This window comes from Balaenoptera physalus (genome assembly GCF_965194825.1).
Source record: "Balaenoptera physalus genome assembly, chromosome: 16".
Taxonomy (NCBI): Eukaryota; Metazoa; Chordata; class Mammalia; order Artiodactyla; family Balaenopteridae; genus Balaenoptera; species Balaenoptera physalus.
In genome coordinates, this window is record NC_138898.1 from 27,190,627 (window position 1) to 27,207,018 (window position 16,392).

Genomic DNA, 16,392 nt, shown 5'->3' on the forward strand with positions numbered 1-16,392 from the left:
AAAAAAGGGCAAATGAAATGAATAGAGAATTCATCAGAACAAGACCTTCCCCCCAAAAGAGACTCATAAATATGAAAAATCGCTCAACTTCACTCTTAATAAAAAGAAATCAAAATAAAAGTGTCTCTCAGTTTTTATCTGATTGGTGAGGATAAAAAGGTTTGATAACACACTGTGTAGCTCAGGATGTGAGGAAATAGGCAGTCTCATACTTTACTGATGGGAGGACAAACTGGTACAGCTGCTATGTAGAGCATGTTGCCAATATGCATTAAAATGAAACAAAAAACAAATCATATACTCAGTTACTGGTAATTCCACTTTCAGGAATTTACTTAACAGATAAACTCCCACATATGCAAAATAACGAATGGATAAGTTATAGCTTTATTTATAATAAGATAGGACTGGAAACTACCTAAGTGTTCCCAAATAGGGGATTGGGCAAGTAAATTATGGCATATCTTTATAAAGTTGTGTGTTAATTTAAAAAATGAAGGCCGACTAAAAACATAGAGCTCAGCAAAAAAAAGCAAGATGTAGAAGTGTCTGTAACAAACGACTGGTTGTGTAAAAACGTTTATACATATAAATTTGCTTGTGAATACAGTGACCCTCTCTGAAAGACTACAGAGGAAAGGGCTTAAGAGTGACAACCTCTGTGAGGGGAACTAGGGAATGGAAAGCAGGTGTGGGAAGAGGACTTAATTCTATGCTCTTTGGTGTATTTTTAACATCCTATTTTTAATCAATTAAATTACCACAAAATAAGACACCTTTGACTGTTTAGAATCAAGTCTAACTCACTTCCATGGTCAACTTTTCAACCTCCTCTCACCCCACATTTGCCCTCCCTCAGTCACACTGCTTCTCCTTCAGTTTCTGGGACATGCCAAGATCTTACTGCCTCAGGACACTTTGTACAAGCCAGTCCCTCTGCCAAGGTTGATGTTCTCTAAACTCTTCCGATGAGTTGGCATCTTCCTACACTTCAGGTCTTGGGTCCTATGTCATCTCTTCAAAGAGGCCGTCTCTGGCACCCTACACAAACAATCGAAACAGTTGAAAAAATGCCTCTCTTCCTCACTGGGCAGAGAGGACAAGGCTTACATCTCTGACCACCCACTCTAAAGGAGCACCTCTTCCTTCACCCTCTTTACGACAATACCCTGATTTGCTTTCTTAAGAGCACTAGTCACTATTTGAAATTACCGTGTTCGTTTTCTTAGTTGTTTACTGTCTCTCTCCATCTCAAGGGTTTAAGTCTCTATGAAAGCACGGGCCATGTCTTGCCTTGTTCCTAACTCTATCTTCAGCAATCCAAACAATAAACATTTGCTGAGAGAAATTATGCAGCATATACTAGGGACTTCACAAATAACAACTTTTTTAATCATCACAATAACTCAATGAGGGAAGTTGGTTTTTACTCATTTTGCAGTTAAGGATAATTGAGGCACGCAGCAGTTGAGTAACTTGCCCAACCGGCAAAGCTGGAATCCCAGACACAGGTTCTCAGCCACAACGCGATGCTTTTTCGATATATAAACTGACGGGTGGATGAAAGTGGCTAAATGAATGAACGAATGGAAATGTGAATGTAAACGTTGCTTTTTGTTTTTCTTGCGTCTCCGGGTTCCCCAGCTCTACCGCAAGGGGGCGCTCTCGCCCAGTTCTTGACGCCAGTCCTCAAGGCGCGCACTCCCCTTGCGTCTCGGGCTCGCGCGCGCTGCCGCGGCACCGGAAGTGACTGAGCTTGCAAGTTCTCCCGGTCTCTTCAGGGGAAACTGAGGCCGACTCGTTCGGAAGAGACAGCGCGAGCCTTCAGCCAGGTAGGCCGGCCCAGGTCCACGGCGCGGAACTTGGCCGCGAAGAGCGCTCGCGTCCGAAAACGACCTGGCCCATGAAGGGGGTATGTGGCCCCCCACGGTTCGCGGGGCTCGCAGGTGAGAGCGCCGCCTCCCCTGTGCGTGGCAGGCGCTGCGCCCAATGGGAGCCCTCGCCGTCCTGCTTGCGTGCTACCTGGGCTCGCTGATTGGCTACGCCGGGGCGGGCCGCCGGGGGCCAGACCCCTCCTCCCAGAAAGGTCTAGGGGGCGCCCCTGAGGGAGAGCAGTTGCCTAGCAACGGGGCGGTGGCCGGGCGGGTACCCGGCCTAACGCGCGGAGGAAGCCGCGAGGCCGCAGCCCACCCACCCCGGGCTCCGGAGAGGTGCAGCCCCCGGCCCCCAATCCCTCCCGGGGGCGCCAGGAAGCCGCCTGTCCTCAGGAAAACGTGGTCTCAGCTGTGGGGGGTCTCGAGCTGGCCTCGATCCCTCTCTCTGACACGAGAAGAGGCCCGGCGCCTCACCCTCGCCCGGTCTTTGTGCAGGGCGCCGGCGGCCATTGTGTCCGTGCGGGGAATGGAGGACCCGGCAATCCCGCACCGCCACCGCCACGTCCAGGGCCTTTGGGGAATTCATAGAAAACCAGCGGCGTTTCTGGGGGGTCCCCGGCTTTCAGCCGCCCAGAAAGGCCCGGGGATGGCCTTTCCAAAGTCAGAGCGCAGATCTGAGGCAGTTTTTCCCTCTCTCCGCCCCTCATCGAAATCTTGAGCCCCATTGAGAAGTCCCTTCAGGGTTTCTTCGGAAGCCTCACCCTGGGCTGGTACTTAAATAGAAAAAAACAAAAACTAAACCTCACACCAGCCATCTCCGAGAGAGTTCTCGTTGCTCCCAGTAGGAGGCGGAGAGCCAAGGGGCGTGCAAGAGCGAGGGGGCTGGGCTCCCGGGTGGCAGGAGGCCGCGGCTGCTGAGCGGCCGCCCTCGATCTGGGCGATGGAGGAGGAAGCAAGCGAGGGGGCCAGTTCTTGAGCTTTGTAATTCCTGTGTCGCCTTGTGAGCTCTCATTCCGCCGGGTCGCATGATCCCTCCAGCCGGAGCTGCTTTTTTTGCCAGCCGCCGCGAGGCCGGTTGAGTTACCGGCATCCCGGCTGCCACCTCCTAGCCCGACCTATGATACAAAAGATCTTCCGGGGGCTGCACCTGCCTGCCGTTGCCCGAGACATTTGAATGTAGGTGGTGCGGGGGTGGGGTTGAGGGGCAGACTGCCCATGGGGGTGACTTTCTGAGGAAGACATTTTGGGGAAAATGGATTGGCTGAGGTAAAAAAAAAAAAAAAAGCCGGTGTGATGATTCAGAGCCCACTGGTGCTTTCAATTTGACTTCATTGAAGTCCCTTGGAAGCTAGACCCAGACCTTCATAAGAGCCACAAAGAACCCAGTGCTGGTACCTGGAGGGGGAATGGGATGTTGTAGGGTAAATGGCATGCATATTAATTTTTTTTTCCTGAAGCTCTTTCTCTCCCTTCAGAACCTTATCTTGGCTTTGGATCTCAGAAGAGAACCACTAAGCAGAGACCAGACTCAGTGAGTGAGCAGGTGTTTTGGACAATGGACTGGTGGAGCCCATCCCTATTATAAAAATGTCTCAGAGCAACCGGGAGCTGGTGGTTGACTTTCTCTCCTACAAGCTTTCCCAGAAAGGATACAGCTGGAGTCAGTTTAGTGATGTGGACGAGAACAGAACTGAGGCCCCAGAAGGGACTGAATCAGACATGGAAACCCCCAGTGCCATCAATGGCAACCCGTCCTGGCACCTGGCAGACAGCCCTGCGGTGAATGGAGCCACTGGCCACAGCAGCAGCTTGGATGCCCGGGAGGTGATCCCCATGGCAGCGGTGAAGCAAGCGCTGAGGGAGGCAGGCGATGAGTTTGAACTGAGGTACCGGCGGGCATTCAGCGACCTGACATCCCAGCTCCACATCACCCCAGGGACGGCATATCAGAGCTTTGAGCAGGTAGTGAACGAACTCTTCCGGGATGGGGTGAACTGGGGTCGCATTGTGGCCTTTTTCTCCTTCGGTGGGGCACTGTGCGTGGAAAGCGTAGACAAGGAGATGCAGGTATTGGTGAGTCGGATCGCAGCTTGGATGGCCACTTACCTGAATGACCACCTAGAGCCTTGGATCCAGGAGAACGGCGGCTGGGTAAGGACCACGCCCCTTGTGTGTCCCTTTTCCTTGGCCTCTGGTCAGATTCCCAACAGCCTTTCCCCTATGTCTCTTTCTCTTGTGCTCGGTGATTATTGGAGACGTTGTTTGTTAAGGAGACGTGACTGGCCTCATTGTACCACAAGAGGTTAACTGTTCTGAAATACAGATGACCTAGTTCTGCAAGGACCAGACATCTTCATTATGGTCATCCCCATGACCCTACTCTTTCATACTTGTGTTCCAGTTTCTCTGCAGAGGAAAATATAGCCTGTGTGTTCATTTGGCCCCAAAGCTTTGAGAGTGGGAAGTTAGTCCAGTGTTCCCCTCACTCTGACATAATGGCTCACCATGCTAAGGGGTGCTGAGTGTAGTGCCTGGAGAAGATAGTATCAGTGACCCACCAGCCCCTTCAATCTTACTCCCCTGGGCTGTCAATCCTGTCCCGGGCTTCCCTCCCCCAAATCAAGTTCCCTTTATTTCAGAGTTTGCATGACCAGACTTTGCATCCCACTGGTTTGGATGGCTGAGGATTGTCTGATTTTAGGGTGTAAGCCGTGCCAGTGGGCCAGTTGTGTTTGTGCTGCGCTCCTATGTTCATTGGCTCTAAAGTGTGCAACCTTCTGTGTGGTTGGCCAGTTTGCGGAGCTCTTGCTGTGTCACTCATTAAGCCCAGGGACTTTGCACCTCACTGCCTGGGGTCGGTTGGGGAGCTCCAGCTGTTACGCCTGTTGCTTTCCGGCTGGGGCCCTGGGGCCTCTTCACTGAGCACTGTTTGCTGGCAAAGCAAGAACCTGGTCTGTGGGCCTCCTTGGAACATTGAGATTCAGTGACAGACTTCAGAAGCAAACTGACGCAGGTGTGAGTCCCAGCCCTTTCACGTAACTAGCCGTGTGACCTTGGACAGGCCACTTTACCTTGAGCCTCAGCTTCTTCCACTAAAAAAATGTGGCATGCCGTCCTTGCCTTGCAGTCCTTGGAGCTAATGTGAGCACAGTGATGGACACCAGCAAGTTTGCTGTAGTAGTTGTCGTCGGTCCCAGGTACACTTTCTGGGCCCAGCAGTTGTGCCTCATTCCTTTGCCAGGGAAGAGAATTCCCTTGCCCATCACCAAGTCAGGATGAGCTAGTGGTGAGAGATTCTTTACTGGCTGTCATTGTAGGCAGTTTTTGCTTTTCTGCAGTGAACTCAGTTCTATCTCCTTGCTTATCTCCCTGCCTCGGGGAGGGGCAGGGCTTATGAGAGGTATTTTGTCCCCTCAGAAAACCCAGAAAATCAAGCAGCCTGTGGAAAATAAGTCATTGATTGAAGGAGCTGAGGTGGAAAGGGCCATGCATCATGGACTCAGGAATGTTAAGAATGCAATTATCCAGAGGCTGGGCCTAGGGTGTGGTAGGCACTTCAGTTTACCACAGAGCAAGGGACCTCCTGGAACCCCACCCCCTGTCTTATTTCCCATTTCTTTGCAACTTCATCAACTCTTCCCACTGCCAGTTCTTGTAAAAGGCAAAGGGGTCAAGTCAGTAGAGGTCAGAAGACTGGGGTGGGGTTGCGGAAGGTAAAGGTGGAGGGCTTTCTTTAGCTAAGGCTGATCAGACTTGAAAGCTTTTCTGTAAATGAACTCCCTGGGGGGATAAATGATTAAATAGTTCCTGTTGGTTTGTGGGATGACCTCTCCTATTCCCTCCTGCTTTGATTCTCTTTGGGGGCAAATATTTGTTTAGCTTATTACAGGAGGGACAGGATTCCAGCATTTCTGACACACCCTCTGAGGCATCTCCAAGTAGAGACTTGGGCCATTTGCCCACTTTGCCTGACTGTTGTCTTTGGCCGGTGGTCCTAATACAGGTGGGTTATTGCTAGCTATTAACAAAAGGCAATGTGCGAGAGGTCCCTGGCCTGCCAGACAGCCTCTGAGAGGGCTACCTGGACCAGAGAATTGCTAGTCACCCAGTGTTGCACGTAAAAAGAGGTTTTAGACACAGCAGCACTGGGCAAGTTCGTTAGATCACCACTGGATTGAAATTCCATCTTCTGTCTCTTTGCCCAAGAATTATCAGAGCCCGTTGGACAGCATACCATATGTTACTTCCTCTTGGTGAACAGAGAGGATGTGTGCAGAAGAGCCAGTTATGTCAGAACCATTTCTGGGCACGCATTCTCCCTGAGGCCAGGAGGTAAAGAACATGTGACATGGGATCCTTTGGGTAGAAGGTACCCGCCCACTTCCCTCTCAGGGACCATTCTGTTTGACTTACCGACTGGCTACTGCAGTGGCATCTCATAACCTTCCTGGAGGCTGTGGCTGGGGGATCCATGAGTGTAGGAGTTACGGGCCATTCCACCCTGGGATATGCTCTAAATTTAGCATCCCTACAGGAAAGGAAAAGGAAATGAGCCTTTACAGAGTACATTTTATGCATGAGGCATTATGTTAGGTATTTTACTTATGCAACCAAAATTCACTGAGCATCTACTATGAGGCAGGCACGTGCTAGGTGCTGGCCATAAGCAAAACATGGTACTTTCTTTCATGGAAATGACATGCTATTTCATATACTCCACACAATAACCTTCTAAGGTAGGTGGGTTTATTCCCAGTTTACATATGAAGCTCCTGGTAGCTAAGTGACTGGCCCCAGGTCTTCCTCAGCCACTTAAGTGACTGAGTGAGAATTTACACCTAGGTGGGCCTGACTCCAAAGCCTAAACTCTTTCCCTCCATTTCAGGTTGTCCTAGGAGTAATAATGTGAGCCAGAGGTGCTGTTGGGCCAAGCAAAACATGCCTGTGGAGGTGCTCACTCGAGTCTGTGATGCTGGCCTTGTTCAGGAGTCACAGGAAGAACAGCACCTTTGTTGGCAGTAGCGGGCTGCCAAAGGCATGTGTGTAGCCTCCGCAGATTCTGGCACTGGCAAAACTCAAGTGGGTATCAGGGTTTTGCCCAATGAGAGTGGGCTTCTTGTTAATTTTTCATTGATAAAACTTTCTCAGGCCCTACCAGTAGGTAAGAATTGTGTGCATAAAGGGAGAAGATGGCCTGCTCCAGGTATGTCTACTTAATTGTGGGTGGTGCTCCAAGGACTGGAATTCCACACATATAACCACACCACCGCCTGCCTGGAGTCACCTGCCAAGATGCTGAACCTGTTTGTCTCTCTTGTCCATCCATCTCTCCCACCTGTAAAATGAAATAATGATAGCCACCTGCCATAGCTTGACTCTAGTAAAGGATCTAGAACAAAGGCTCTCCTTGGGCCTTAATTGTAGGATGGAGGCACCTCTTTTAATGAATGGGCTATCTGCCTATGAAAACTGAACTTTGCCCCAGAGTTTCTCGAGAAACAAAGCCAGCCGCTGAGATGTTTACTAGAATGATAGGGACAGAGTGTTTCTGGGGCTTTCCAGTGGGAATGTGGACAGTTATGTGGTGGGGACCCCGGTGGGCCAGGCCATTTTGTTATCACTGTCCCTGGGAAACCCCTTAGCTTGATGGAAACACCGTTGTTGAAAGCAATAAACAGTTGTTGGGGGGGGCGGAGAAACCATAATTTGGCCTTTCCCAGGCTGCATAGCTCTGTGGTCTTCTAGTTTCTGTAGGTTTCTTCTTGCCTGTTCTGTCTTCTTTGGCACTGATGTATGCTTCGCTGAAGCACCTCAGCGACTTTTGCAGATCTCAGCAGCTGTTCGCAATTCTGCGGTTTTCTTGGGGAAACCCCATTAGAAACCCCAAACGTGGAAATTTTTAGTAATCTCATTCAGGTCCCAAAGTGAGGTAGAAGTGTCTCAGGGGCTCCCCCTCAAAACACCCGGTTCTTCTGGATGTACGTTTGAAGTTGCCCTTAAAATGCCATCACCATCACAGGGTTTTCCAGGCTTCCTGAGACTGATTTCCCCAGTAGCCCCACAGAGCCCTTCAGCTTCTGGTAGAAAATACCCAAGTATTTTTTCAGGGGCCCCCAACGGAACCTAGAGGGTTTTCTTGGCTTTTGTGTGGGTAGTCACCAGATTTGTTTGGGCTACAGGAAGCAGCAGTTGTTACTTGTCCCTTCCCCAGCAGGTATCTGTCTCGAGGCCAGTGGCTTGAGCGTCCTCCCTGGTTTTTCCAGTGCCCTCAGCCTTCCATTGCAGGGCTTTCTTTTAGCAGCCATGGTTTTGTCTGGGTTTAGCATGGATAGATTTAGGGGTAATTCCCAGTGAGCTGCTCTTCTACAGAAACATAATCTCCTACTACCTAATGAGCAGGGCTCTGTCCCCACCCCCAACCTTCAACCTAATTCCATGGAGTTCCTCCCCAAGGACTCCCTCTCTTTTCTTTGAAGGAGCCACTCTGCTCCTGGATCCGCTTCTCTTCTGTCTCTCCAGCCGACAGTCTGTCTTCCCCTTTCCCAGTTGGCAGATCTGAGTCAGACAATCCCACTGGGTCTTTTTGTTTAGCCTGGGGAAGAGAAGACCCAGGAGACCATGGTCGCTGGTTTCAAATATCTGCAGGAAGAGGGGCTAAGCCTTTTTTATTGGTATAGTACCCAGCAGAACTTGGATAGGTAAATCACAGTGGTAGAGTTTAAATGAGTATAAAGAAGACATTTCTGACACTACCATACCTCTACCAGGTTTAGGAACTTTCTGAGGGCGGAGTCCACATCTTGTGCATACTTGTTTAATCGGCACTGAGCAGAGGTCTAAGGCATAGCAGGTACCTAATGAAAGAGAGCCTTCTAAATTTCTGAAGAAACAGACACTTATCAAACCAGAGTAATAGTAATAGGAATTGCCCTTTATCTAATCATTCATTCTTTTTTTTAATTTTTTTTATTTTTGGCTGCATTGGGTCTTTGTTGCTGCGCGTGGGCTTTCTCTAGTTGGTGGAGAGCAGGGGCTACTCTTCATTGGGTGCGCGGCCTTCTCATTGTGGTGGCTTCTCTCGTTGCGGGGCACAGGCTCTAGGCGTGCGGGCTTCAGTAGTTGTGGCTCGCGGGCTCTAGAGCACAGGCTCAGTAGTTGTGGCACACGGGCTTACTTGCTCCGTGGCACGTGGGATCTTCCTGGACCAGGGCTCGAACCCGTGTCCCCTGTATTGGCAGGCGGATTCTCAACCACTGTGCCACCAGGGAGGTCCCTAAACATTCATTCATTGATTCAGATAATATTAATTGAGCTCCTACTGTGTGTCAGGCTGTCCTAGGCACTAGCAGTACAGCATTAAATAAAATTAAGTTTCTGCATTGTGGAGCTTACATTCTAGTGGGGAGAAACAGACAACATGTAATTACATACATACATAACATATATCAGGTGATACTAAGTGCTATGAAGAAAATAAAGCACATTGAGGCATAGGGCATGCCTAGCAAAGGAGGTAAGGCTGCAATTTTAAAAGAGTGCGTAGGGAAGGCATCACCAAAAGGTAATATTTGAGCCAAGGCCTGAAGAAGGTAAGGTGGTGGTCGATGTGGGTACCTGTAGAAAGAATGTTATAAGCAGAGGGATGGACTCAGGAGGGAGTGTGCTTGGCATGCTCAAGGATGAGCAAGAAGACCAGTGTAGCTGGAGAAGAAACAGTAAGAGGGAGAGCGGTAGGAGGTGAGAGGGGAGAGTGGTTGGGATTGAGGGGGGAGAGGTAGCCAGGGGCCCAATCACATGGCCCTTTACAGGTGATGGTGAGGACTTGGCTTTGGTAGAATGAGAGAGAGGCCAGGAGAAGATTAGGAGCAGGGGTGAAATGATCTGAATTCTGCAAGGGTGGCAGCCAGGAGCCCAATGAAGAGGCCGGTGAAAGCTGTCAAGTAGAAAGAATAGTGGCTTGAATCAAGAGGTAGAGGTGGAAATGGTGAAAAGGGACCAAGACCAGGCTTGCACATGGCATATTGATGGGTCTGGCCACCTTGAAAGCCATATTTTTTAACCACTTGGAGAACATAGAATCAGGGCTAAATAAGCTAGATGTTCTTCTGGGATAGTCTCTTCAAATGTGGTGTCCTGAATGGTCCTCCTCCACTCTAGGGCTATTTCTGGTGAATAACTGCACCATGTCTGGGTTGAGGTCCCACATCACCCATGTCTAGCTCTATGACCTTGGGCAAGCTCCTTGAACTCTCTGAACCTTGGGGCAAATATTACCTGCCTCACAAGGCCATGGCGAAGACCTAATGAGATCTGTCTGCCTGAGATACATAGAGCCCAGCACAGGTTGGTATCATGATTCTGATCATCTTTGCCACAGAACTCGTGCCAGAGACCCATTCACAGAATCTACAGCATCTATTCTCCCTTGTTTGGACTCCATAGTGACCTTTGGGCACATCCTTAGGGCAGGCAGGCCCTAGCAGTGTTCTGTCCTGCCAGGAGCTCCGTAGTGTTCCTTTCCATGTTGGTCAAGCACTGGTCTTAGTCAGGATCCCAGTTCTAGTCTCAAATCTGCCTTGACTCACTGTCTCACCTTGGCCAAATCATTTTACCCCTAGGCCCCAGTTTTCCCTTCTGTAAGATGGAGGGTTGAAGTTGAGTCTAGGAATCCTGCTTCTCACTGGCCCTAGGCCTTGTGGATTCCACCATTATGGCATATTTCATGATAGTCATGCTTTAGGATGGCTCTTTCTTATCAACAGCTGCAGCACTTTAATTGCTAAAAATTAACTAATCCCAGTGTTAATGTAGGGTAGTTTATCACTGACCCCACAATATTTCTACTCCACGTTTATGTAGCACTTTACAGCTTACACTTTCATATCCACCTTGCCTTTAAAATTTTTTTTTAATTTTTTTTAATGGAGTGAGTTCTGCTCATTATTTCCCTGAGGGACTGTGGTTCCAGTGTTCCCAGATACTTTGTATTTTTTTGGCCATGCAGCATGCAGGATCTTAGTTTCCTGAAGAGGGATCGAACCTTTGCCCCTGCAGTGGGAGTCCTAACCACCGACTGCCAGGGAATTCCCCCCACCTTGCCTTTCTGATGCTTATAACCAACCACCCAGGGAGGTGAGCAGAGAGAAATCAGGCTGAGAAAGATAAGTGACTTGCCCAAGGTTACATCAGGAGGAAGATGCAGGGTTTGGGCTTTCAAATCTGGACTAGGCCACTTATGTCCTCTGTGACCTTGGGCAAGTCTTTTAACTTGTAAATGGCTATAATAATAGCGCTTTGCTCTGAAGATTGAGTGAGTTAATTCCTGTCAAAAGGCTCTCAGAATAGTGACTGTCGGTATCAGCAGCAACCAGCAGCCGCAACCAAGGGCTCCTTCAGCCACATCATCTGGCTTCCCGTTTATTACATACTGATTTTTGTAAATAGTGTTTTTGCAGAAAGAAACTGCCTTTGAGACCTTCTGCTACTTGGTTTCATCCCTGATGAGACTCTCAGGCCAAGCGGGGGCCTTAAGGCTAGCTCCAAGCTACAGGGCTTTTTGGGCAGACTCCAGAGCTCCCCTCGGAACTGGAGGTTTTTCTCTCACTCTTCAGGAAATGCCATTGCAATGACTTCCATGGACTGCTTCCTGTCCCAGCCCTGCAGTTGGATTCTTGCTGGCTAGAGTGTGGAAATTGGAAAGTAATATTCCTAAAGGCTCCCCCCTCACACAAACTCCTTTTTTTGGCCATGTCTCTCCCTTTCCTCTTGTCAGTTACTTTCTTTGCTTCCTCCCCCTTCACCCTTCACCTAGCTTCTCTCTCCAGCCTGTGATCATCCCTTTAAGGTTTAGAAAATGCATTTCCACTGAGTTCTGTCAGAGTTTTCCACCCACCCCACACCGGGGGTTGGTCAGAACTCCTGGGTTCTCTCCTGGCTCCACACTAAGTAGCAGTTTTAGTCTTGGACTCCCCCTAGAGGGACATTAAACCTGTCGCAGTGCCTTGTGTCATCCATTAACCCTGGGTTCCCCTGGGGTCCCCACTCCACACCCCGCACAGGCCTGGGACTCCTAAGAGAGGTCTTAGAGGTTGGCGCATAGAAATCCTGCCTCGTGGAGACCGATGACAGAGGGTAGAGTGAAGTGGGGCCTGCCACTCCCTCCCCGAGGTCACCTTTCAGGAGGAAGCTAGAAGGTTGAAAACCTTGTTGGACAATCATCTGAGGAATGGGAGCTAGCCTGGGAGGGGATTGGAACGCACTCAACTATGCCTCAGATCCTTTGTTCCGCTCTTGAAAGGGAAACATTCCCCTCCCTCCTCCCTGGCCACACACGTGCCTTTGTTCCCCCGAGTCAGGCGGGGCCAGGAACACTGTGTCCTTCCAAGGAGCCTGACTTGCCTCCCCAGAGACTGGCCTCCTGGTCATTGGGACTGAGACTTTTGCTCAGGAGCCCCCAGCCTCATGTCCTTTCCATAGGAGAGTCTTTCTCCCAGAGGCTGAGAACTTGCCTACAAACAGCTGCCCAGGGACTTCCCTAGAATTCTTCCATGGGATACCCGTGTCCCAGGATTACACAGTCCCTCCCTCTTATTCCACTTGGTGATTAATATTATTGTTAATGTTACTATTAATAGCACCTAACATTTATCAAGTGCTTATTCTATGCCAGGCGTTGTTCAAAATGCTTTACATGTATTAATTTATTCCATTTGCAGAGCAACACTCTGAAGTTGCTACTATTATTATCCCTGTTTTACAAATGAGGAAACTGAGGTACAGAGATGTTAAGCAACTTATGAAGGGTAGCACGCTTAGTAAGTGGCAAAGCCTGTGAGGGTAGCTTCCAAGCTCCCACTTTTAAACACTACATCGTGCCCCCTCCCCTGACTGTACCAGTGTCTAAATGATTGTTGGCATTTATTCAGTGCTCACTATGTGACGGGGCTTTCATCAGTTTCATCTCTGTGTTACTGTCCGACAACCTCAGCATTATAGGACAATGAGATTTGGGGGGACTCAGTGGGAAGCAGAGTCAGGATTTGAAACCAAGTCTGTCTTACTCCAAGCCTGTGTTCGTTATCTCTAAGCCATCTTAAAAAACCCTACAAGGTAGGTGGTGTCATCTTCATTTTATAGTTGAGAAGACTGAGACTCAGAGAAAAGTGACATGCTCAGGGCCACACAGGCTAGTGCCAGGACGACCCGGGCTTCAAACCTGAGGTGCTTGTCTTCACAGCACTTCATTGCCTTAGTGGTCTGTAGCCTGATGATAATTGCTTTTATATGCATGATAACACTTTATAACTTACCAGACTTCTTTGTATACATCATTTCACAGTGAGGTGGGTATGTTCAGTCCATTTCAGGGAGGAAACTAAGGCAAGGGGCCTTGTCCCACAGTAAATGGCTTAGAATTCTAGCTTTTAACTCAGTGTTATCGATGTTGCCTGCCTTCCCTAAAGCGGGATTCATTGCTTGGAGCTGTCTTCAGAGTTTTGTTTCATTTCTTAAATCAGCAAATACTGGTGAATACTTCATTTGCGCTAAGGGCTGGGGATACTGTGGGTACTGCAATGAGGGGGACCGGGTCCCATCCCTCAGTTGTCTGTTTCTATGCCCCACACCTTGGGCCTTGCTGGTGTCTTTCTGCCATCTGAGTCAGGCTGTGTGCCTCACCCATCCGTCCCCTCAGCTCCCAGACACACCAGGCAAGGGTCATGGTAGTATGTATTGATCACTTTCTACATACCCATAGATAAAACTCTGCACTCAGATTTGAAACTTAGCTTAATTTCTTGCTGGTGGTGTAGCACTAGACAAATCAGCTTTAAATTCTCATCCATACCAGAGTAAGCGAGGCTCAAATGAGAAAGTGAAATGCAAAAGTGTTTTTTTAGTAATAATGACAGGTGCTATGTGTTGAGTGCTTGCTCTGTGCCAGGTGCTATGTTTATGCCCCTGACATAATCATCTTGTTTGGTCCTCACAACTGCTTTGGTGTGAAGATGGAGAATCCAGAGCTTCAAGAGGCTTTATAACATGTCCACAGTACCACACCTTGTAAGAGGCAGAGCTGGGTCTTGCACCCAGCTCTGTATCTCATGCCAGAGCCTACCCTCAAGTCACGCTATCATTGCTTCTTTGCAGGCCTGGACTGGCTTACTTTACTCTGAGTACCTGGCACAGGACCTGGGGTTGGGCAAGGGCTCAGCCAGGATCTGCTCAATGAACATGAAGGGTTGTTATTATTAGATGCAGGTTAGGCTACAAAAATGTCTCTGTCCTTAAAGAAGGAAACTCATTTAAAGCAGTAGGAATAGACTCACAACCCTTCGTGAATGGCTCCAGGCAAACTGTGCCAAATCTGTATTGTAGACTCCAGAAATGGAAGAGAACAGACCCCCTGGCTGCATCCCACAGGTGCCCTGGACCCCTGCCAAACCAGCCCACTTCCACCATCAGCTAGCTACTCAATTGGTGGCTCAGTCCAGGGACCTCCACCCTTAGCCTGCATCACCCTATGCACCTTCTCCCTCACCAACTGCATTACCAACCCAAACCATAGTGTCAGGAAGGAGAAAGGTCACTAGAGGCTTGAATAATAGCTTTCTCAGCAGTGTGCCTTTGTGCAGTTCCCACCGAGTCCTCAGTTTTCTCATCTGTAAAGTGAAGGTAGTAATCATCCCTTAATGAAGATAGTGGTAGTAATCTCTTTGGCATAGGCTTACCTGGATCACTCTTTCCCTAGATCTGATCAGGGCTGCCTTAGCATTTAGGTCTCAACTCAAATATCACCTCTCCTAAAGAGTAAAGAGGCCACCTTTGTTTACCTCTTTACTGCCTGAGTCCTCTTGTAAAAGCTAAGCTCCCAGAGTGTAGGGGGTTTGTTTCAAGTTTCCTTCATCCCCAGCATCTAGCAGAGTGCTTGGCACATGGGATCCACTCGGCGAATACTTGCTGAATGAGTGAGTGACTCTGTAGCCTACCTAGCACAGTGCCTGAATACAGTATGCTCAGTCGGTGTCAGGCATCATTACTACCTACTAGGAAGATGTGGACCATGAAGGCTTTCAGTAGGTGAAACGAATGTGGCAAGGGCAGCCTTGATAGGTAAGAAAGATCCAGACAGAGCTGGAGGGTGGAATGTGTATGAAGCATTTGGGAGACAGTGAAGAGGCAGACTGGCGGAAGAGGGTCTGGGCTGTCAGTAAAGCTGGTCAGGGAGAAGCGAATGGTGACTGATGGTGGAGGCCCCTGGGCAGAGGGATGGGGATAGTTGCTGGTAGAGGTGGGCCCAATGGGGAGAGGCCCAACAGCAGAGCCGTGCAGCCAGGTCTCTAGTTATCACTGGCAGAGAGGATCCCTTGCCAGCCAGGGCTCAGCAGGCAGAGCTGCAGGGAGAAAAAAAGCCAGATGCACCTGCGACCTGTGGATCAGGTAGGCTGCCATGGTTGTTATTTTGGGGCTCCAGGCCAGGTGCAGATTCAAAGGCTTGATTGAAGCCTTTTGGCAACTCTGGTCTCAGCAGGGTAAACATCATCTGTCTCCTGCCACCTGTGGCAACAATGCCAGGAAGGTACCCTGGGCAGGCCCAAAGGGACCCAGCTTTCTTGCTACCCTCATGGAGTAAGAAATACCCCCCAGGAGAGGCCACTCCTTCCCTGCCCCACAGCTCCCTTTCCGAAGGGCTAAGGTGGCAATAAGGTACCTCCTGTCCAAGAGGCCCCCATAGTTCCGGCCCATGGAAGGCAGGGGTGGGGCATTGGGAGCAGTTGACAGCTGGGCCCAGCTAGGGGGAGGGGTCAGTTTGGGAGCAGGTGCAGATTTCAGGGAGGGCGGGGCCTGAAGGGAAGTAGGGATCTTGGTAAACTGCAAAAATTTCCCTCCCCATCCCCCATCCCCAGACACAGCTGGCTTCTCCAGGAACCTGATGACCTAGTTACAATGCTTAGAAATTGTTAGCTTAGCTTGCAGTTCAGGGCTGTGCCAGTCTCTCCTCTCTGAGTCTTCTTGGGTCCAAAAGGTACCCTGGCATTCCCCTTTGGGGCTCCATGTGCAGGACACACACCACATCACATGTACAGACTTCTTGTCCAAGAGAGGAAAGAACCAGTCATGCTTTTTCCCTTCTTCCCTGGTGTGCCCCACCCCTCCCCAACCCAGGGAAGAGACTCCCCTGCCCCCATCCCCTCCTTCCTTCTGTCTCTCTTGTGGGGGGTTGGTGGTGGCAGATGAAGGTCACAGACTTCTTCCCTGGAGGTTCAGCAGAGAGGGAGAGAGACTCCTGTTGCCCTAGGGATAGCTTGAGCTTACTTAACCTTTCCCTCTCTGTCTGATGTTCAGACCTGATAAAAGTGGGTGAGGAAGAATCTGTTAGGGGCTCTGGAGGTCCCAGCCCTCCCAGGAAGCAGCTGCTCTTGGTATTCTTGATGTTTGCCACTCCAGTGCCTCCCTGGGAGAAATTCCATCACTGTTCAGAGCCAGATACAAAATTTGACAAACCAGTGCTGAATCCTAC

General features: G+C 49.6%; 1 protein-coding gene across 7 annotated transcripts in view; it reads left to right on the forward strand.

The window, feature by feature from the left end:
• The first annotated feature begins 1,680 nt into the window (after positions 1–1,680).
• BCL2L1 (BCL2 like 1) overlaps positions 1,681–16,392 on the forward strand; it is a 51,856-nt gene continuing 37,144 nt past the window's right edge. The window contains exons 1-2 of one of the 7 annotated variants that reach the window (XM_082432249.1): positions 1,681–1,832; positions 3,350–4,025. In XM_082432249.1, the coding sequence (XP_082288375.1) occupies positions 3,462–4,025 (564 nt within the window). In that variant the 5' untranslated portion in view covers positions 1,681–1,832; positions 3,350–3,461. Of the gene's footprint in view, positions 1,947–2,121; positions 3,051–3,331; positions 4,026–16,392 lie in introns of those variants that run through there. The other 6 variants (XM_082432251.1, XM_082432250.1, XM_082432248.1 and 3 more) reach the window with 6 other exon arrangements.